Below are 17,153 nucleotides of genomic sequence, written 5' to 3'. Positions count from 1 at the left end.
CCCAGCTGAGTGGGACAGAGACACCTATCTCCTCAAAACACAGTGTACACAGAAACCCTGAATATCATCTAAAGCTTAATTTTTTTTCCTAGTTCATTACAACGCCAATTAAATTCTGTATTGAATTTCTGTACTGAAAACATGCTAGGTGAAAGATGCCGGTCACAAAAAATGACATACTGCATGGTTTGCTCACATGAAATTTCCAGAATAAGCAAATCCAGAGAGACAGAAAGATTCATGGTTGTTTAGGGGGTAGGCGTAGTGCGGTGATGGCAAAGAGGCACGTGGCTTCTTTTGGGGATGATGAAGATGTTCTAAAGTGGATCGTGGTGGTGGACGCGAGCTCCAGTGAAGACACTAAAACCCACCTCATAGTACCCGGCGTACGGATGAACTGTATGCTACGTGAATTATTTCTCAGAGTGGCCGTAAGAATTCCTCGTACGGAGTACAGTTTGTGCCTACCATTACCCTAGGACCCATTCACTTGTTTTCAGTTTCTGAGGCTTCTGCCCGCACTGGGAAGAAAGCCTGAGAGCTGTTTAGCGTCACCGCTCCCCAGACCCAGCAGGTCACCTGTAGCTCCTGGCACAGTCTCTTCAGTTCTGCCGCGGCCGGTCCCGCCAGCTTGCCGCTGTACGCCGGGAGCCCGCTCAGCTTGCCTCTCTTTAAATCTTCCAGCTGCTGACTGAGCTGATCAACTCGCAAAATCGCAGTCTGCACTTCCTGCTTCTTCTCCTGGAACATGGCGCTGAACCTTTCTATCTCAGCAGCTACAATTTTCCAGCAATAAAGAATAAAAAACATCATTTAGTTGATACGCTTTGTTTTCCTATCGTTCTGTCATTTTGGCTCTGGGATTTCGTCTTCATGTCTATACATTCGACTCAGCTCCACCATCATCTATGGCCAGACCTTTGGGGGAGAACTGTGATATCAAAATCCAACACACTTTTCAACACGCCTCTGGAGCACGATGTGACTGCCCACTTGGCCGACTCCATGTGCGCTGACGGCCAGTCCAGAGGCTAGCCTGGCCAGGCCACTTAGGAATCTCAGTGCACCCACAGAGCAAAGGCTTCGTAAGGGCAGGAATCCAAGTCTGTCTTGCCTGTCAACATAACACAAAGTAGGCACTAACTGAATTGAGAAAACAACAAAAATTCTATACGCTCAGAAAAAAAAAAGTGAGCATTTGTATGGTTTATCTTACTACCCAGATGAAGTTTAAACTGTTCAATTACAACAGACCTTCATAATGAGCGCGGTCTTGTGGCCCTGCAGCCCTAGTCCAGAGGGCAGCTAATAAATGACAAATGTCACCAAGTACCTTCCCAGACCATTTAACCTAACTGACCCCGTCCTTTTAGATGCAGGTAACAGAGCAAAGCTTCGGGGCACTTCCTATAGCAAGATCGGACACAGGTCTGTGTGAAAGTGTCCGGAGCTGGACTCTTTCATTTTATCCGTGCCCGAGTGTGGGTGCTGAGCAAGGCCATGCAAGCGTACACAGATTGCCGTTCATAATTTTGCTGTAGTCTACTTGTCCTCTCATGGCACGAATTTTCTTCAGCTTATTTTCCTGGGCTTCGACTCGTTCTTTCAATTTCTGAAGCTTCTCGTTCTCAGAAATAGACTGCTGCTGGCGGCGTTCCTGCTGCTTTAGGAAATGTAAACGCTGCTCCTAGCAAAGAGAGGAAATAGGGAACTGCGAGAACTGAAGACATGATCACCGTCACACGTGAGAAAGGTCTGTGTGGCTCCCACGGGACCACCCATCTTAATGAGTATTAGAGATGCCCGCGCCACCTTGCAAACACCAGCCCACATAGAACCGACACTGCTGGGCACATGTCGGTGAGCGGTGCCGAGTGTGCGCAGATGTTTCCAGGTGCCGTTTACCACGCACGCTGACCTACACCGCTCAGCTAACACAGACGCTTCCTCAGAACATCTCCCAGCAGGAGAACGTCAAGCCTGCGTGTCCCCTGCGCTCACACGACTTCCTCTCCTTCCTGGGTGGGAAGCCCCGTTCAGCCCTCGATTCCTGCTGTCGGGTTAACGTTTCCTGCTGCCAGAAAGCAGCTTCCCAAGGTCCCTCAGTTACCTCTGAAAGGAAATGGGCACTGACCAGCATAGGGTCTTGTATCGAAAACAGGCAGGGTGATTAGTAAGGAAATAACCCTCTGATTTGCTGAGTTAACAATGGACAGTCAAGAAATGCCTGTTTTCTTTAGAGATAGTTTCTTCAAAACTAAAGGAGCACTCTATAGTCAAATAAGGACAGGACAGTCCTAAAATAAGACTATGTGTAATACTCTCCAATAGTCTTTCCCGATTCATGTGAAGACACACTTTGAGGGTAAGAGTCGACATGAAATACTCATGGTCCTAGACGTATGCATAGAACAGACCTAAGTAAGGAGGGGACTAAGTGTGATGATGCAGGAGTGACAGGATTCTAAAGTCAGGAAACACGTACCTGATATGTAAAACACACACTTGTACTAGCATTAACTTGTAATTCACACTGCTGAAAATACCCAAGAATCTTTTTATTAGTAATACTCTTGGATCAATATTTGAAAAGGAAATAAAAAGGCAAACTAGAAAATGTAATTGTATAATACTATGTACATTTCATCTTAGAAATCTTGTTAATGGGAAGAGATACTTTCCAATTAACTTAACTCTTGTCTTTAATTCTTGTAAATCCAATAAACCTTGTAAGACAACTTCTAAAAACACGCCCAACTGATGCTATTACATGCCCACAAAGCAGGGGCTAGTACAAGGAAATGCATATGGCCGCCTGATAAGTGAGAACATCTGGCTTTCAGGTCAATCTCTCTCTGAGAAAGCAACATGAACCCAGGCAGAAATGTTTTCATATTCTCTTTGTATCGCAGTTTTTCATAGCAGTTTCAGAACATTTGAGATCATTACAACATGAATATTCTCCAGCATGCACGAGTGACAGATCTGATTTTTTTAGTCCATGACAAGAAAAATTTCAAATCTGGTTATAGCATTTCACTGACAAATGCAGAACTCAGTATATAAAAAAAAGCATTAACTGCTTGGTATCATAATAGACCAAACAAAGTCCATGTAGAGTGGCATGAGGGGAAGCCTGGATAACCAACTGTCATTTTCTCAGCGGCCCCTGACCAGTGTCTTCACCCAAATTTCATCACCAGTTGGAGAACGAAGGTCAACCGTTTCCCTATTCTGGGTTGTGTGAATAAGCGTGTAAAGGGTCTTGCTCTGATACCTTCCCAACTTTAAGAAGCTACAATATTCATTTCTCATTACAGAAGAGATCACAAAGACAGAATATGGTCCTACTTACAGGTGGAACCCATGAATGCAGTAAATCCAATCAAAAACAACCATTAAAGAACACCCTTTTTGAACAATTTCCCACCTCTGCTTTTATAACTCACCTTGGCAACCAACATTTGCTGCTGATTTTCAATTTGCTGTTGTTGCCTGGCTGCCATATCCTGGAGCTCGGAGAGGGTAAGCTCTACACGTGGGTTTCCAACCTACAGGGAACAAAACGCGTTCAGGCCGCAATGCAGGTTTACCTGCAGGCCTGCGTAACCGCTCTTCTCTAATGTCAGAACACATACACATCAGGATCTTAAAACCGCTTTCCTTCTAGAAGTTAGGATAATACAAATTAATTGTACAGAAGAAGTTTTCTTGCTTGTTCAGCTTTTATTAAATAGCAGCTTTTTAAAATATGCCAGAGACTGTATTAAAAAGGGACCCAACTTGTGGGAATGCAAACTGGTACAGCCACTGTGGAAAACAGTATGGAGTTTCCTCAAAAAATGAAAAATAGAATCACCACTGGGGCACCTGGGTGGCTCAGTCAGTTAAGTGTCCCAACTCTTGATTTCCACTCAGGTCATGATCTCAAAATTGTGAGCTTGAGCCTTGCATCAGACTCTGGGCTAAATATGGAGCCTGTTTAAGAATCTCCCTGTCAGGCGACCCTCTTAGTCCTCTCCCTCCTTGGGAGCTTCGTACTATCACTTTGCTAGTGCTCAATAAACCTTGCTTTGCTGCCCACCACAAAACCAAAAACAAACAAACAAACAAAAAGATTCTCCCTCTGCCACTGCCCCTCCTTGCCCCACATCTCATGCTCTCTTTCTAAGAAAATAAATAAAAAATAAAAATAGAACTACCATATGATCCATCCATCTATCCATCCATCCATACGTACATACATACAATTTCGCTATTGTGTAATCACCCAGAGAAAGTGAAAACACTAATTCAAAAAGATATATTGACCCCTATGTTTAAAGCAGCTTTATTTACAACAGCCAAGATACAGAAACAGCCCAAATGTCCATCGATAGAGGAACGCATAAAGCTGTGGTATACACATAATGGAATGTTACTCAGCTGTAAAAAAGAACGAAACTTTGCCATTTGCAACAACAGGGATGGACTTAGAGAGCATAATGCTAAGTAAAATAACTCAGAGAAAGACAAATATTGTATGATTTCACTCATATGTGGAATTTAAGAAACAAAAGAACAAAGAAAAAAAGAGACAAGCCCAAAACAGACTCTTAACTATAGAGAACAAACTGGCGGTTACTAGAGGGGAGAGATAAACAGGTGATGGGGGAAGAGTGCAGTTACTCTGATGAGCACTGGGTCACGGACAGGACTGCTGAACCCCTATATCATATACTTGAAGCTAACATAACACTGTATGTTAATTATACTGGACTTTAAAAAAAGGGACCCAACTTTAAGCAAACTTTTGCAAATGTGTATTTAAAATGACATTTCTCTTTTCCTTTTTTTTTTTTTAAAGATTTTTATTTATTTATCTGACAGACAGAGATCACAAGTAGGCAGAGAGGCAGGCAGAGAGAGGGGGAAACAGGCTCCCTGCGGAGCAGAGCGCCCTATCTGGGGCTCAATCCCAGGACCCTGTGATCATGACCTGAGCTGAAGGCAGAGGCTTAACCCACTGAGCCACCCAGGCGCCCTCTTTTCCTCTTTTTGGACTGATTATTTAAGGATATATTTGAATAAATGGGGATGTCAAATGTTTTGAGGAAACACAACCTAAAAAGAGTGCAGGTGACTCCTGAGGACAAATGTCATCTTCACCGCAGCCTGGTCTTGAGAATCCAAAATATATGGAACATTCTAAAAATACAAATAACCTCACTAAAAATGCCATATATACGGCTTAAAGCAAGGGCTGACTCGTTATTGACAGAATCATATCTGTGATATGAATACACAAAGGTAAGATCTAGAGGAGTGGCAACTGATGGCACTGGACGGCATGTCCCTGTCCTCTGTTCATGATGACAAACCATAAATCAGGCGTTTTTATCATGCTCATCCCGTGTCACACACCGGACTAGGTACCCTCCATTAACGAGGCTGTCGTGAGCCTCACAGGGACACTCTCAGGGAAGCACCACTGTAGGCCCACACTAGAGATGAGAGAACAAGCAGAGAGAAGTTCGCCCAGTGTGTCACAGGTGTGACAGCCCGCGTGGCCGGGCAGGACGCAGGGCCCTTGTTCTCCACCAACAGGGCAGCACGCTCCTCTTGACCGTACGCACCGCCTGCACGGAACTCCCTGCGTTACACACAGCGTATGGCCTGGTTTTAAACACGTCCGTGGGGGGCAGGAGGAGCCCTGCGCTGGGTGAGGCATCATGAGGGAAGGTGAAGGGACACGCATGGGGCACAGAACCACGAGGGGGCAGAGCTGCAGTCCCAGCCGCGCTTCTCTTCCTCCAGCCCCTTCCGCGCTAACCGTGGGGGCGCCAGTCCGTCCCCAGACCACCACTCTCCGCTTCCAGGTTCATCTGTACTCTCAGAACTCTTTCACCTTCCGGTCTTTGGTGACCCCCGTTCTGCTGACTCCAGGCGTCCTCATATCTTCAGATGTTCAAGCACGTTCTTGAAAAATGCAATCAGCATTTGTTCAACAATCTCCACTGGAACCCCCCACCCCTTTTCAAGACCAGACACTGCAAACTGCCAAATACAGAGAGTTCCATTTGACGAGAAATTTGTTTATTCTACCAAAAAAACAAAAAAAAAACAAAAAAAAAACCAACGCCAGGCAGAACCATCAAAATGCTTGAACTTTGTTTTAACTCTAATAATGGGTTGCTAATTTCCACCTACTACATTTTCTAATCACCATAACAGAAGATATTTTTAGAAACCTCCAGAACTTTTACTTGTTAGAAGTGGTATTTCTGACAAAAGAAAAGCTATGCCCATTCACCAACTCTTTCAATTTACATTAATTTCATAATTTTACAACTTAAACAAACAAACAGTCTTTGGGCTCTCGTCCCTATGCCAGTGGCTTATAGTAACAATGAAAAGATCACAAGGAGACATTCAAATGCTCCTGTTGTGTTGTTTATGGCAACACTAAACGGCTGTAATAATTCAGGAATATCTTCCATATATGCTAATATACACTGTAATTTTTTTAAGAGATTTTATTTATTTATTTGACAGAGAGAGAGAGACCACAAGTAGGCAGAGAGGCAGGCAGAGAGAGAGAGAGAGGAGGAAGCAGGCTCCCTGCTGAGCAGAGAGCAGGACCTGGGGCTCGATTCCAGGACCCTGAGACCATGACTTGAGCCCAAGGCAGAGGCTTAACCCTCTGAGCCACCCAGGCGTCCCTATACACTGTAATTTAAAAATATTGTATTGAATAGATCTTACATACAGAAAACTATATACTGTACAGCTTAATGAATCCTTTCAAAGTGAACATCCCTGTGTAACTTTGTTTTTTATTTTATATTTAATTCCAGTAACAACATAAAAAATAAGGACGGCTTCGCAAATCCGCATGTCCTCCAGGGGCCGGTCTCTGGATGGCTCCGCTCTTCCCGCACCCACGCTGCCACAGCCAGCACCAGCCTGTGCGACTTCCCTGTCTTTCCAGCGGGCGAGAAAACCACCAGCCCCCGTCAACTTGTAAGTCAACAAAGACGCAACATGTAACCCGTTAGCATATATTCCCTTAACTGCCCAATGTGAATATTAAACAAAAAGAAGCTCCATTTCAGCTATTTAAGAAAACATTCAATCCTTTTATCAGGGGCTGATCACGGTGGATTCCCTCCCGGCCAACTCGGGCCTCCTGGCGAGTGTCGATCCGGCGGACGCACTCGGGCTTCAAACCGGGAGCCGAATTCCCCGCTGCTTCCTCTTCGCCGCACGGAGTACGAAGTCAGATGGCGCTCCCTGCGCTCACGGAGTCCGTCCCGCAGTCACCTCGGGAGTCCCGCACCGGGCCGCAGAGGACCAGCCGCCTCCCGGAGCGGCAGAAGCGGGCGCGCGCTCCCTGGGGGCGGCGCAGAGGACGCCCCGGGCAGCCGCGGCCCGCGCCGGCGCCCGTCCGTCCGCAGGCCCTCCCGCAGCACTGCACGGCAGCTCCGCACTCCGGGGAGAGCGTCCGCGTCCCCCGCGCTCGCCTCGCCCGCAGCACACGTGGCCCCCACCTCCCAGTCTAAGGAGCCCCGGGCCCCGCCCCCACGAGCGCAGAGAAACACGCAGGCCTCTGACGCCGCGCGCCCACGATGGCTTCTCGGGCCGTCCGCTGCTGTCTCCAAACTTCCGCAATCTACTCACAAAACGATAAATCGAGAGACTTACTGCTCTTACAGTGCGTTTACACAAAATAGTTTTTAAAAGACTATTCATTTATTTAACTGACAGATCACAAGTAAGCGGAGCAGCAGGCGGGGGCGAAGCAGACCCCTGCTGAGGGCCCTGAGAGCCCGACGCGGGGCTCGATCCCAGGACCCCGGGGCCATGACCCGGGCTGAAGGCAGAGGCGCAGCCCGCTGCGCCACCCCGGCGCCCCGACGAGTAAGTCCCTGCCGGAAGGCTTCTCCCAGGGCTCCTCCCACTGATGAGGGACTCCACAGCCTCCAGGCCCGGCCCCAGCGCCGACCACGGCCGGCTGACCGGATTTATACCCCGGCCGCTCCCGCCCTCACGGCCCTGCGAGGCTGTGCAGCCGGCGCAGCCCAGCCCGGAGAGCCGGAGCCCGGCGCGCGCACGGAGCCGGCCGCGCCCCCGCCTCGCCCGGCCCATCCCGCTTTCCCGCGAGCCGCGGCAGGGCCGTGCGACGGGCTCCCGGGAGCTGGCGGCGTCCGGGCGCGGCGCACGTGCCCCACCGGCCAGGACAAGGCGCGGCCCTCGCCACGCCGGACGCCGTCCCGGCCGCGGAGGCGCACGTCGGAAGCAAGTGAAGCGCGGCCTCTCGCGGCTCGCGGGGAGTCTGACCGACGGAGAAACGATCTCGCAACGGAAGCCATCAGGTCGCTCCTCAGATCGGCCTGCAGCGCCAGAACCCGAGCCCAGTCCCCCTTATACTCACACGCGCGCCGCGACAGCTTCGCGCCCGTCCCCGCGCGCGAGGACCCTGACCGCAGCGGCCGAGCCCGCCCTCCGGAGCTCGCAGCAGCCGCCGGCAGCGCGCCTGCCCCTCGGCGACTGGCCGAGGCGTCGCGGGAACCGCGGGGCTGCAGATGAAAGGATTCTCTTAAAACCTCCCTTCCCAAAACAACGAACCCAGCGAGCAGCTAAGCCCTCTACATATTCCTGACTTTATGGAAATTTCAAGTAAAGGTGTTATTTCACAACACTCCAAATAACCAAACACAGGGGCACCTGGGCGGTCAAGCGTCTGCCTTCAGCTCAGGTCATGATCTTGGGGTCCTGGGATTGAGCCCCAGTCGGAGCTCAGTGGGGAGTCCCTCTCCCTGGCCCTCAGCCCTTCCTCCTGCTCATCCTGTCTCAAATAAATAATCCTTTTTTAAATAAAGACTTTTTAAAAAATGTATTTATTTGACAGAGAGAGACACAGCGAAAGAGGGAGCACAAGCAGGGGGAGCAGGAGAGGGAGAAGCAGACTCCTAAAGAGCAGGAAGCCTGACGGGGGGGCCGGTCCCAGGACGCTGGGATCATGAGCTGAGCCAAAAGCAGATGCTTAACGACTGAGCCAGGCAGGCGCCCCTCAAATAAATAATCTTAAAAAAAAAAAAAAAAAAGCAAAAATAAAAACGTTTCATTTTTTATGGTCTTAAATTTAAGATATTAGCAACTTTAGGGGCGCCTGGGTGGCTCAGTGGGTTAAGCCTCTGCCTTCAGCTCGGGTTATGATCTCAGGGTCCTGGGATCGAGGCCCATATCGGGCTCTCTGCTCAGCAAGGGGCCTGCTTCTCCCTTCTCTCTGCCTGCCTCTCTGTCTACTTGTGATCTCTCTCTCTGTCAAATAAATAAATAAAAATAAAAAAATTTAAAAAAAAGATATTAGCAACTTTAAAAAATTGATAAGCATATTCTAGTCCATTTCCTACACAAAACTTCAAAAATACCCATACTGTATTTTCTGTCGCAAAGTTGGGCTTAAAAAAAAACAAAACAAAATATCCATACTGAGAGGTAAACAAAATGAAATGACGACTAACTAGTTTAACAAATACACAGTGAAACCAATGTTTACTTTTACTTATTATTATTATGGGGGCAGGGGAGAGGGAGAGAGAATCTGGAACACACTCCATGCCCAGCACAGAGGCCGACAGGGCTCAAATCAAGACCCTGAGATCATGACCTGAACCAAAATCAGGAGTTGGATGCTCAACTGAGCCGTCCAGCAGCCCCCATGTTCACTTTATCAGCTTTACTGAGGTGCAGCTCACAGGCAATAAAACGCACCCGTGTGAGGTACACCGCTGGATGAGTTTTGTCACCGGCCCGTGCCCTGCACTCCTCACACCACCAACCCCTCCCCGCGCCCCCGCAAGCACAGACATGGGGCCTGTCGTTGTGTCCTGACAGCCTCGTCTGTTTGCCGGAGAATTCCGCACAAACGGACTGTGCAGTGTGCTGCCGTGGGCCGGCTTCTCTCACCCCCACAATGCTTCTGGCATCGTCCATGTTGCTACACGCATCAGTAATTTGTTCCTTTTTACTGCTGGGTAGGATCCTGCTGTCTGGATAGACCACACTCTGTGTCCATTCACCTGTTAATGGACCTGTGGGTTGTTTCCGCTTTTGGACTGGGATGAATAAAGCTGTCGAGTATTCATGTGCCGGTATCTATGTGGACAAGTGTTCTGGCTTCTCTTGGGTAACCAGTGTCAAGAAAGCAGAACGGGTGGGGTGCGTGGTACTTGTGTGTTTGACTTACAGAAACTGCCACATTGTTTTCCAAAGTGAAGCCTGCCATTTTATAACCCTACAGGCACACAGGAAAGTTCTAGGTTCTCTACCTCTTTACCCAACACTTGGTGGCATCAATGTCCACATTTTAACTATCCTCTTTTTAAACAAAAAAACCTCTTGGTAAAGAAAGTGTTCCATAAATGGCATTTGGGTAAGTAATTTTATTTATTTTTTTTAATAAGTTTCATTTTATTTTTTTAAGATTTTATTTATTTATTTAGACAGAGAGAGATCACAAATAGGCAGAGAGGCAGGCAGAGAGAGAGAGGTGGAAGCAGGCTCCCTGCTGAGCAGAGAGCCCGATGTAGGGCTCGATCCCAGGACCCTGGAATCATGACCCGAGCCGAAGGCAGAGGCTTTAACCCACTGAGCCACCCAGGTGCCCCAGTAATTTTATTTTTTAGAAAGATTTTATTCATTTATTTGAGAGAGAAAGGGCACAAGCAGGGGTCGGGGCAGAGGGAGAAGCAGACTCCCCAGTGAGCAAGGAGCCTGATGCTTAACTGACTGAGCCACCCAGGCGTCCCTAGATAAGTGATTTTATTTTATTTATTTCTTTAAAAAGATTTTATTCATTTATTTGACAGAGAGAGATCACAAGCAGGCAGAGAGGCAGGCACAGAGAGAAGAAGGGAAGCAGGCTCCCCGCTGAGCAGAGAGCCCGATGCAGGGCTCGATCCCAGGACCCTGAGACGATGACCTGAGCCAAAGTCAGAGGCCCAACCCACTGAGCCACCCAGGTGCCCCTAGATAAGTGATTTTAAAAAGCATAAAAATGTCCATAATTTTAAAAATGTCCAAAAAAGTGATCAACACCAAACATACTGTGACCAGATTTTCAATAAATAAGCTAACAATAAATAAGACTAGTCAGAAGTTAGATAAGGAGAGCTCCTGGGTGGCTCAGTGGGTTAACTGTCTGCCTTCGGCTCAGGTCATGTTCATGATCGGGCTCTCTGCTCTGGAGGGAGTCAGTTTCTCCCTCTGCCGTCTCCTTCTCCATCTGTCTCTCATGAATAAACAAGACCTTTAAAAAAAAAGGTAGATAAGGAAAAGGGGCTTATTTCCCAGGCTAATATCTCATTTGTACTAAGCCATGGCTCCCGAAGCTACCATATGCCCAGGCTGTCACAACTAAGATATTCAGAAAGACTATGCCTCACTTGATAATTACGGTTGAAATCTCTGGATCACAAGTCAACAGGTAACACGGCTTTAATCAAAGGTATTCTTTTATCTCTTCAGGTAATGTTATAAATAGAATTTTGAAACTGGTGATACAATAACTCAGGCATTAAAAACAAACCACTGCGGACAATGACGCGGTACATGCACGTCTCCCGCCCCACGCCAGTCACACCGTGAAGACCTCGCTGTGTCTTCCCACGCACCAGCAATGCAGTCTGTCAACAGGTGCCCGGTGTCTTTTTCTAACACATGCAAAGAACTTATCAGAGGCAGCGATTTTATTTACAGAAACAAAAGGACGCAGTCACCTGGCACGGTGGCCCTTCCTTAATGACTCTTCACACAGCAGTTCCTGAAAAATTATGCTTTTGCCAGACTTTTATTTTTCTGATATAAATGATTTTCATTCAAAAACACACTAAACGCAAAAACAAGGCAAACAAAAAAACACACTAAATGCCCTCTAAAGAGAGATATTTTGACATGACAGTTTCAGGCAAATGGCTACCAATTTACTCGACCCAGCCGCTTGTCAGAGGAGAGGACGTGCCTTGCCCAAACGAGCCCCAGTGCTGTGCTGTGAGCACGTACCAGGGGACAAAGGGTGGCCGTCTCCTCTGCCCTCTGGTCCACTGAGCTCGTGGGTTAACTCTGTCGGTTTGAAGTGCTCTCTCGTTTGGCTTGTGCTACCCTAATGATGCTTTCCTGTACTGTAATTTTTTAATATAATATTTTTAAAATAATATTTCAATTCTTGTCCTTAGGAACTAGAAAGACCAGACAGGATTTGGAAATGAGACTGTACCAAGCAATGGCCAAAGGAGACTCCTCCACTCTATGCCTTCTCTGGTCTGTCACTCAGAAACACGACGTTACCAGCTGTGATGCTGTTGCTTGCCGCCTTGCATCATTTCTACCTGTGTATTCAGCGTGGCCCACTCTCGCTTGCACACAGACCTGGGAGCCCTTCCTCACATCCTGGCGCACCACATCTCCGAGGCTTGGGCGGGTGCTGATCTGCGCCGCGCTGTCTTCTGACTGACATCACCCACTGGTGTACTTCACTCGCCCCGGACCGCTACGTCTCATTTGTCACTAGAGAAAATACTGTGACTGGGTTTTCCCGTCCACCTGTCTCATGACGGGGTCCTGACCCTCTTGCCCCGGCAGCTGCACACGGTTCAGAGATCTTTCAAGAACCAAGCTGCTAGCTATTTCAGACGCACGTCTTACAAACTGACGAAACGCCTGTAAGACAGGTCTTCGAAACACAGCTTCTGTTTGCTTTTCCTACAATCTAGTCTTTGGTCTTCCCACGTAGCAAGGAACTCCTGGCTCCCTCCCTCCTGTAACTTTATTTTTAAGCTCAGTTTGAGTGCAATCTCCCCCAAAGTTGAAAAACCGGTGAAGAAAATGATGTGAAAGGAAGAATTTACATCTCGAAGCCATGCCATAGAGGGACGCCTTCACATTCCCCACCGCCGCCACCCATGCCATGAAGCCTTCTTCACCTCCTTTGGCCAGTACAACACACTCTCACTACATGACATTTTAGTTTTCAAATGTATCTATGTGTTGCTTACTATTTATGTAAGAAAGTCTTCATTGTTCAAGTCATACATTGTATACTTGTGAAAATGATTTGGGAATCAAGAGCCCATGTTATTCATTCCAAGGCTATGTATTAGTTCTCTGTTGCTGATAATAGATCATGTCTAAATTCAGGGGCTTAAAACACAACCAATATTCATTATGGCTCACAGTTTCTGTGGATAGAGGATCAAGGAGCAGCCTGGCTGGGCAGTTCTGGCTTAAGATTTCTCATGAGCCTGGGGCACCTGGATGGCTCATTTGGTTAAGTATCCGACTCTTGATTTCTGCTCGGGTCATGATCTCTGGGTTGTGAGATCAAGCCCTGCATCAGGCTCTGTGCTTAAGATTCTCTCCCTCGGGGCGCCTGGGTGGCTCAGTCATTAAGCGTCTGCCTTTGGCTCAGGTCATGATCCCAGGGTCGTGGGATCGAGCCCCGCATCAGGCTGCCTGCTCAGTAGGAAGCCTGCTTCTCCCTCTCCCTCTCCCCTTGCTTGTGCTCCCTCTCTCACTGTGTATCGCTCTGTCAAATAAATAAATGAAATCTTGGAAAAAAAAAAAAGATTTCTCATGAGGTTGAGTCGAATGTTAGGGCTTAAGGCTTGACGAGTTGGAGAATCTGATTCCAAGATGGCACACTCACGTGGCTACCAGGCAGACCTCTTTACAGAGCTGCTTGCTTGATTGCACCCACAACATGGTGGCTGATGTCCCCCAAAGCAAACAGTCCAAGAGGGAGCGCCTCAGGAAGCTATCTTTAATGAATTAGCCTCAGAGGTTACATAGTATCACTTCCTCCAAATTCTGTTAGGAGCAAGTCATTATTATGTCTGTGAGAAGAGGGGAATTAGACTCCATCTTTGGAAGAGAGGCATTTTATTTTATTTTTTAAAAGATTTTATTTATTTGACAGAGAGAGACAGCAAGAGAGGCGAACACAAGCATGGGGAATGGGAGAGGGAGATGCAGCCTCCCGGGGCTTGAGCAGGGAGCCCAATGTGGGGCTTGGTCCCAGGATGCTGGGATCAAGACCTGAGCCGAAGGCAGACACTTATCGACTGAGCCGCCCAGGCACCCCGAAGAGAGGCATTTTAAAGAATCTGCAGACATATTTTTAAAACTGCCACATCCATTTACTGTAAAGTCTCACGAAGACTCTATACGTCTCTCATTCTGTTACTGGCTACTTGCAGGAGTTTGGTTGTTATTCCCAACAGCACTGTCGCCTACAGAGAGAGGGGATGTTTACGTTTATGGGCTTATGTTTCAGAGAGCTAGCTAACAATGCAATCAGTAGAGGTTTCAACCATAAATTCTGCTTTCATCCTCAAGGACTAACCTAAATTCCTTGGCAGTCAACAGAAAAGACTAGCGGATTTTGTCAGCAATTAAACACCTACCGACTACTGGGTCACCTCAGATGTCAACCCTAATCCTGATATGCTGATTTTAATACTCAACTAAGTAACTTCACCATTGGCTATAATAGACAAGAATGTCATTGTACTATTACTTGGGCAAAGAAAACTCCCCAAGCTTTCAAGTCGTGATGAGACGCTGTGCTAGCGCTCAACGGCCTGTCCTCCTTGCCCCTTTCTGCACTAGCTGATGCGGAGACCGCAGAGGCACCCTTGGAGGGCTCCAGCCCTCCAGCCCTGCTTTCTCTTAGAGGAGCCCCAGAGCCGCCATTCCTCAGGTCAGATTCACATTTTGATTTGCAGGCCAAGCCAGCACTTCTCCCCCGCATGTCTAAAACCAAACTCCCCTTCCCTCTGACCCTGGCTTCCTCCCTCAACGTCTTACTGTCAATCAATGGCTACAACATTTCCCCCAGGAACCTCGGCCTCACCTGTGACTTCAGCCTACGTGGCTGAAAACATAAGCTGTTGCCCAGCGCTCCTGATCGCTCTCATATCCAGCTTTCCTCTCCATTCCAGAGCTGACACTTCCCACCTTCCTATTTTTGCCCACATCATTCCTTCTGGCTGCAAAGCCCTTCCTAAACTCTACCTGTCCTTCCAGGCTCTGTGGCAATGCCATCTGCTTCCTGAAGCTTTTCCTGATCCTCTACAGATAATCTCTCCTACAATTGTTCTGACCCTCAGGATCTGACATCATTTCCAGAGACGTGAGAGAACTCTTTCCTAACAAGTTCCGAATTCTAGAGATGCAACTGCACGTAACGCGCACTCGCACGTCGTCTCGTTAACCCGAGCTGGTGGCTATCTTACTGACCGCTCACACAGCGCCTCTGGGGGAGCTCCGCAGGCCCGCAGAGGAGAAAGCTGAGCTCCGGCAGCCGGTTGAGTGGCTCTCCCGAGCCCAGTGGTGCAGGAGCAGCAGTGCCAGCAGCTCAGCCCGAGTCTGCGGCCAGTAGTGGATACTGTCCCCTCACACGGGATGTGCTGTCCCCTCACATGGGATGCGCAGGCCCCCGCTGCTCTCAGAGCAGGCTGCAGCACACACACGGAGGACTGCCCCGACTACCAGTCGTCTAGTGTTTCAAAGGGCAAATGTTCCACCAGATGCCATCTGCTGATTATTAGTCTGAATCGGATGAAAATGCTGTTTTTAGGGGCACCTGGGTGGCTCAGTTGTTAAGCATCTGCCTTCGGCTCAGGTCATGATCCTGGGGTCCTGGGACTGAGCCCTGTGTCAGGCTCCCTGCTCAGTGGGGAGTCTGCGTCCCCCCGCCTTTTTTTTTTTTTTTTTAAAGATTTTGTTTGACACACAGAGAGAGATCACAAGTAGGCAGAGAGGCAGGCAAAGAGAGAGGGGGAAGTAGGCTCCCTGCTGAGCAGAGAGCCCGATTCGGGACTCAATCCTAGGACTCTGAGATCATGACCTGAGCCAAAGGCAGAGGCTTATTAACCCACTGAGCCACCCAGGCACCCTCTCCCTCTCCTTCTCCCTGCTCATGCTCTGTCTCAAATTAATTAATTTTTTTTCAAGAAAGAATGAATTAAAACCTCCTTTCTTCTAAATTGTATTATAGACGTATGCCTTTTGAGCTTGTATCTCCATGACCTTGAAATTCTTCTTTTCCGGTATTTCCTTTGAAAGTAAGTCTCTCTCTGGGACTCCAGTTGTGAGTCTACTGTCAAGTATACATTCCACAGTGACCGCACAGACCTCCCCATCTCCAGTCTCACTCCCAGCCCTATGCCGGGCACAGAACTCTCACACCAGCACCAGAGGCTCTCTCTAAAACGCAGCTCATCCTTTCCCTTGCTTACTACCCTGCAAGAATAAGTCCAGGCTCAGTGCAGTGAGGATCCGGCTCCTCCCCTGACCAGTACAGGTCAGCTCTAGTCCCCGCTCAGCGTCACCCCCACCTTCCTCGTCCCATCTTTTTTTTTTTTTTTTTAAGATTTTATTTATTTATTTGACAGAGATCACAAGTAGGCAGAGAGGCAGGCAGAGAGAGAGGAGGAAGCAGGCTCCCCACTGTGCAGAGAGCCCGATGCGGGGCTCGATCCCAGGACCCTGAGATCATGACCCCAGCAGAAGGCAGAGGCCCAACCCACCGAGCCGCCCAGGCGCCCTCCTCGTCCCCCCACATGTACGCTCCACTGTTACCAACGTGTTTTTCACTTTCTGCCGCCCACAGCGCTTCACGTTCTTCCCCATGTCCTAGCCGATCCTCTGATCTCCAGCTCCTGGAAATCTCTCCTGAGAGCCACCTCAGGAAGTGAATCAGATCAAATCCGATTATTTCGGTGTCTTGTTCTACTTTTCCTGCACTTCTTATGCTGTGCAGTGATTTGTTTACCCATCTACCTCTAAAAACACCCTTTCGTTCACTGTGGAATGTGAATCAGTCTTCAAGTAGCCACCACCGAACAATTTGCCTGTATGTCTTTGGTCTAAAACCAAAATAAATTGGATAGAATTGTTTTAAAAAGAATAAAGAAAGAAATTTTAAGCCTAGGTAGTAATTATCTGTGTGGGTTTTTAGTAATTCTTTAACCTGAGCATATTTCACACATTCTCTGTATCACACGAAAATGGTAAAAAAATAATTAGATCAATCAGCCAGGATCCTTTCTAATAATTTAAAAGATATTTGTTTAAAACTATAACTAATGTTTTCTGTTTTAATTTTTATT

The 17,153-nt window shown here is 48.0% G+C and overlaps 1 protein-coding gene across 2 annotated transcripts in view; it reads right to left on the bottom strand.

Annotated features, from left to right (window-relative positions):
* The window catches only part of PPP1R13B (protein phosphatase 1 regulatory subunit 13B), an 89,231-nt gene that overhangs the window by 14,929 nt on the left and 57,149 nt on the right, over positions 1-17,153 (bottom strand). For both annotated transcript variants that reach the window (XM_032839706.1, XM_032839707.1), the window contains exons 5-7: positions 3,450-3,551; positions 1,513-1,687; positions 580-776 (exon numbers count right to left, since the gene is read on the bottom strand). In XM_032839706.1, the coding sequence (XP_032695597.1) occupies positions 580-776; positions 1,513-1,687; positions 3,450-3,551 (474 nt within the window). The remainder of the gene's footprint in view (positions 1-579; positions 777-1,512; positions 1,688-3,449; positions 3,552-17,153) is intronic.

Source organism: Lontra canadensis, unplaced genomic scaffold, assembly GCF_010015895.1.
Source record: "Lontra canadensis isolate GAN:19392208 unplaced genomic scaffold, GSC_riverotter_1.0 scaffold108, whole genome shotgun sequence".
NCBI classification, from domain to species: Eukaryota; Metazoa; Chordata; class Mammalia; order Carnivora; family Mustelidae; genus Lontra; species Lontra canadensis.
The sequence above is the reverse complement of the archived record's forward strand: the minus strand, read 5'-3'. Positions and strand labels throughout refer to the sequence as shown.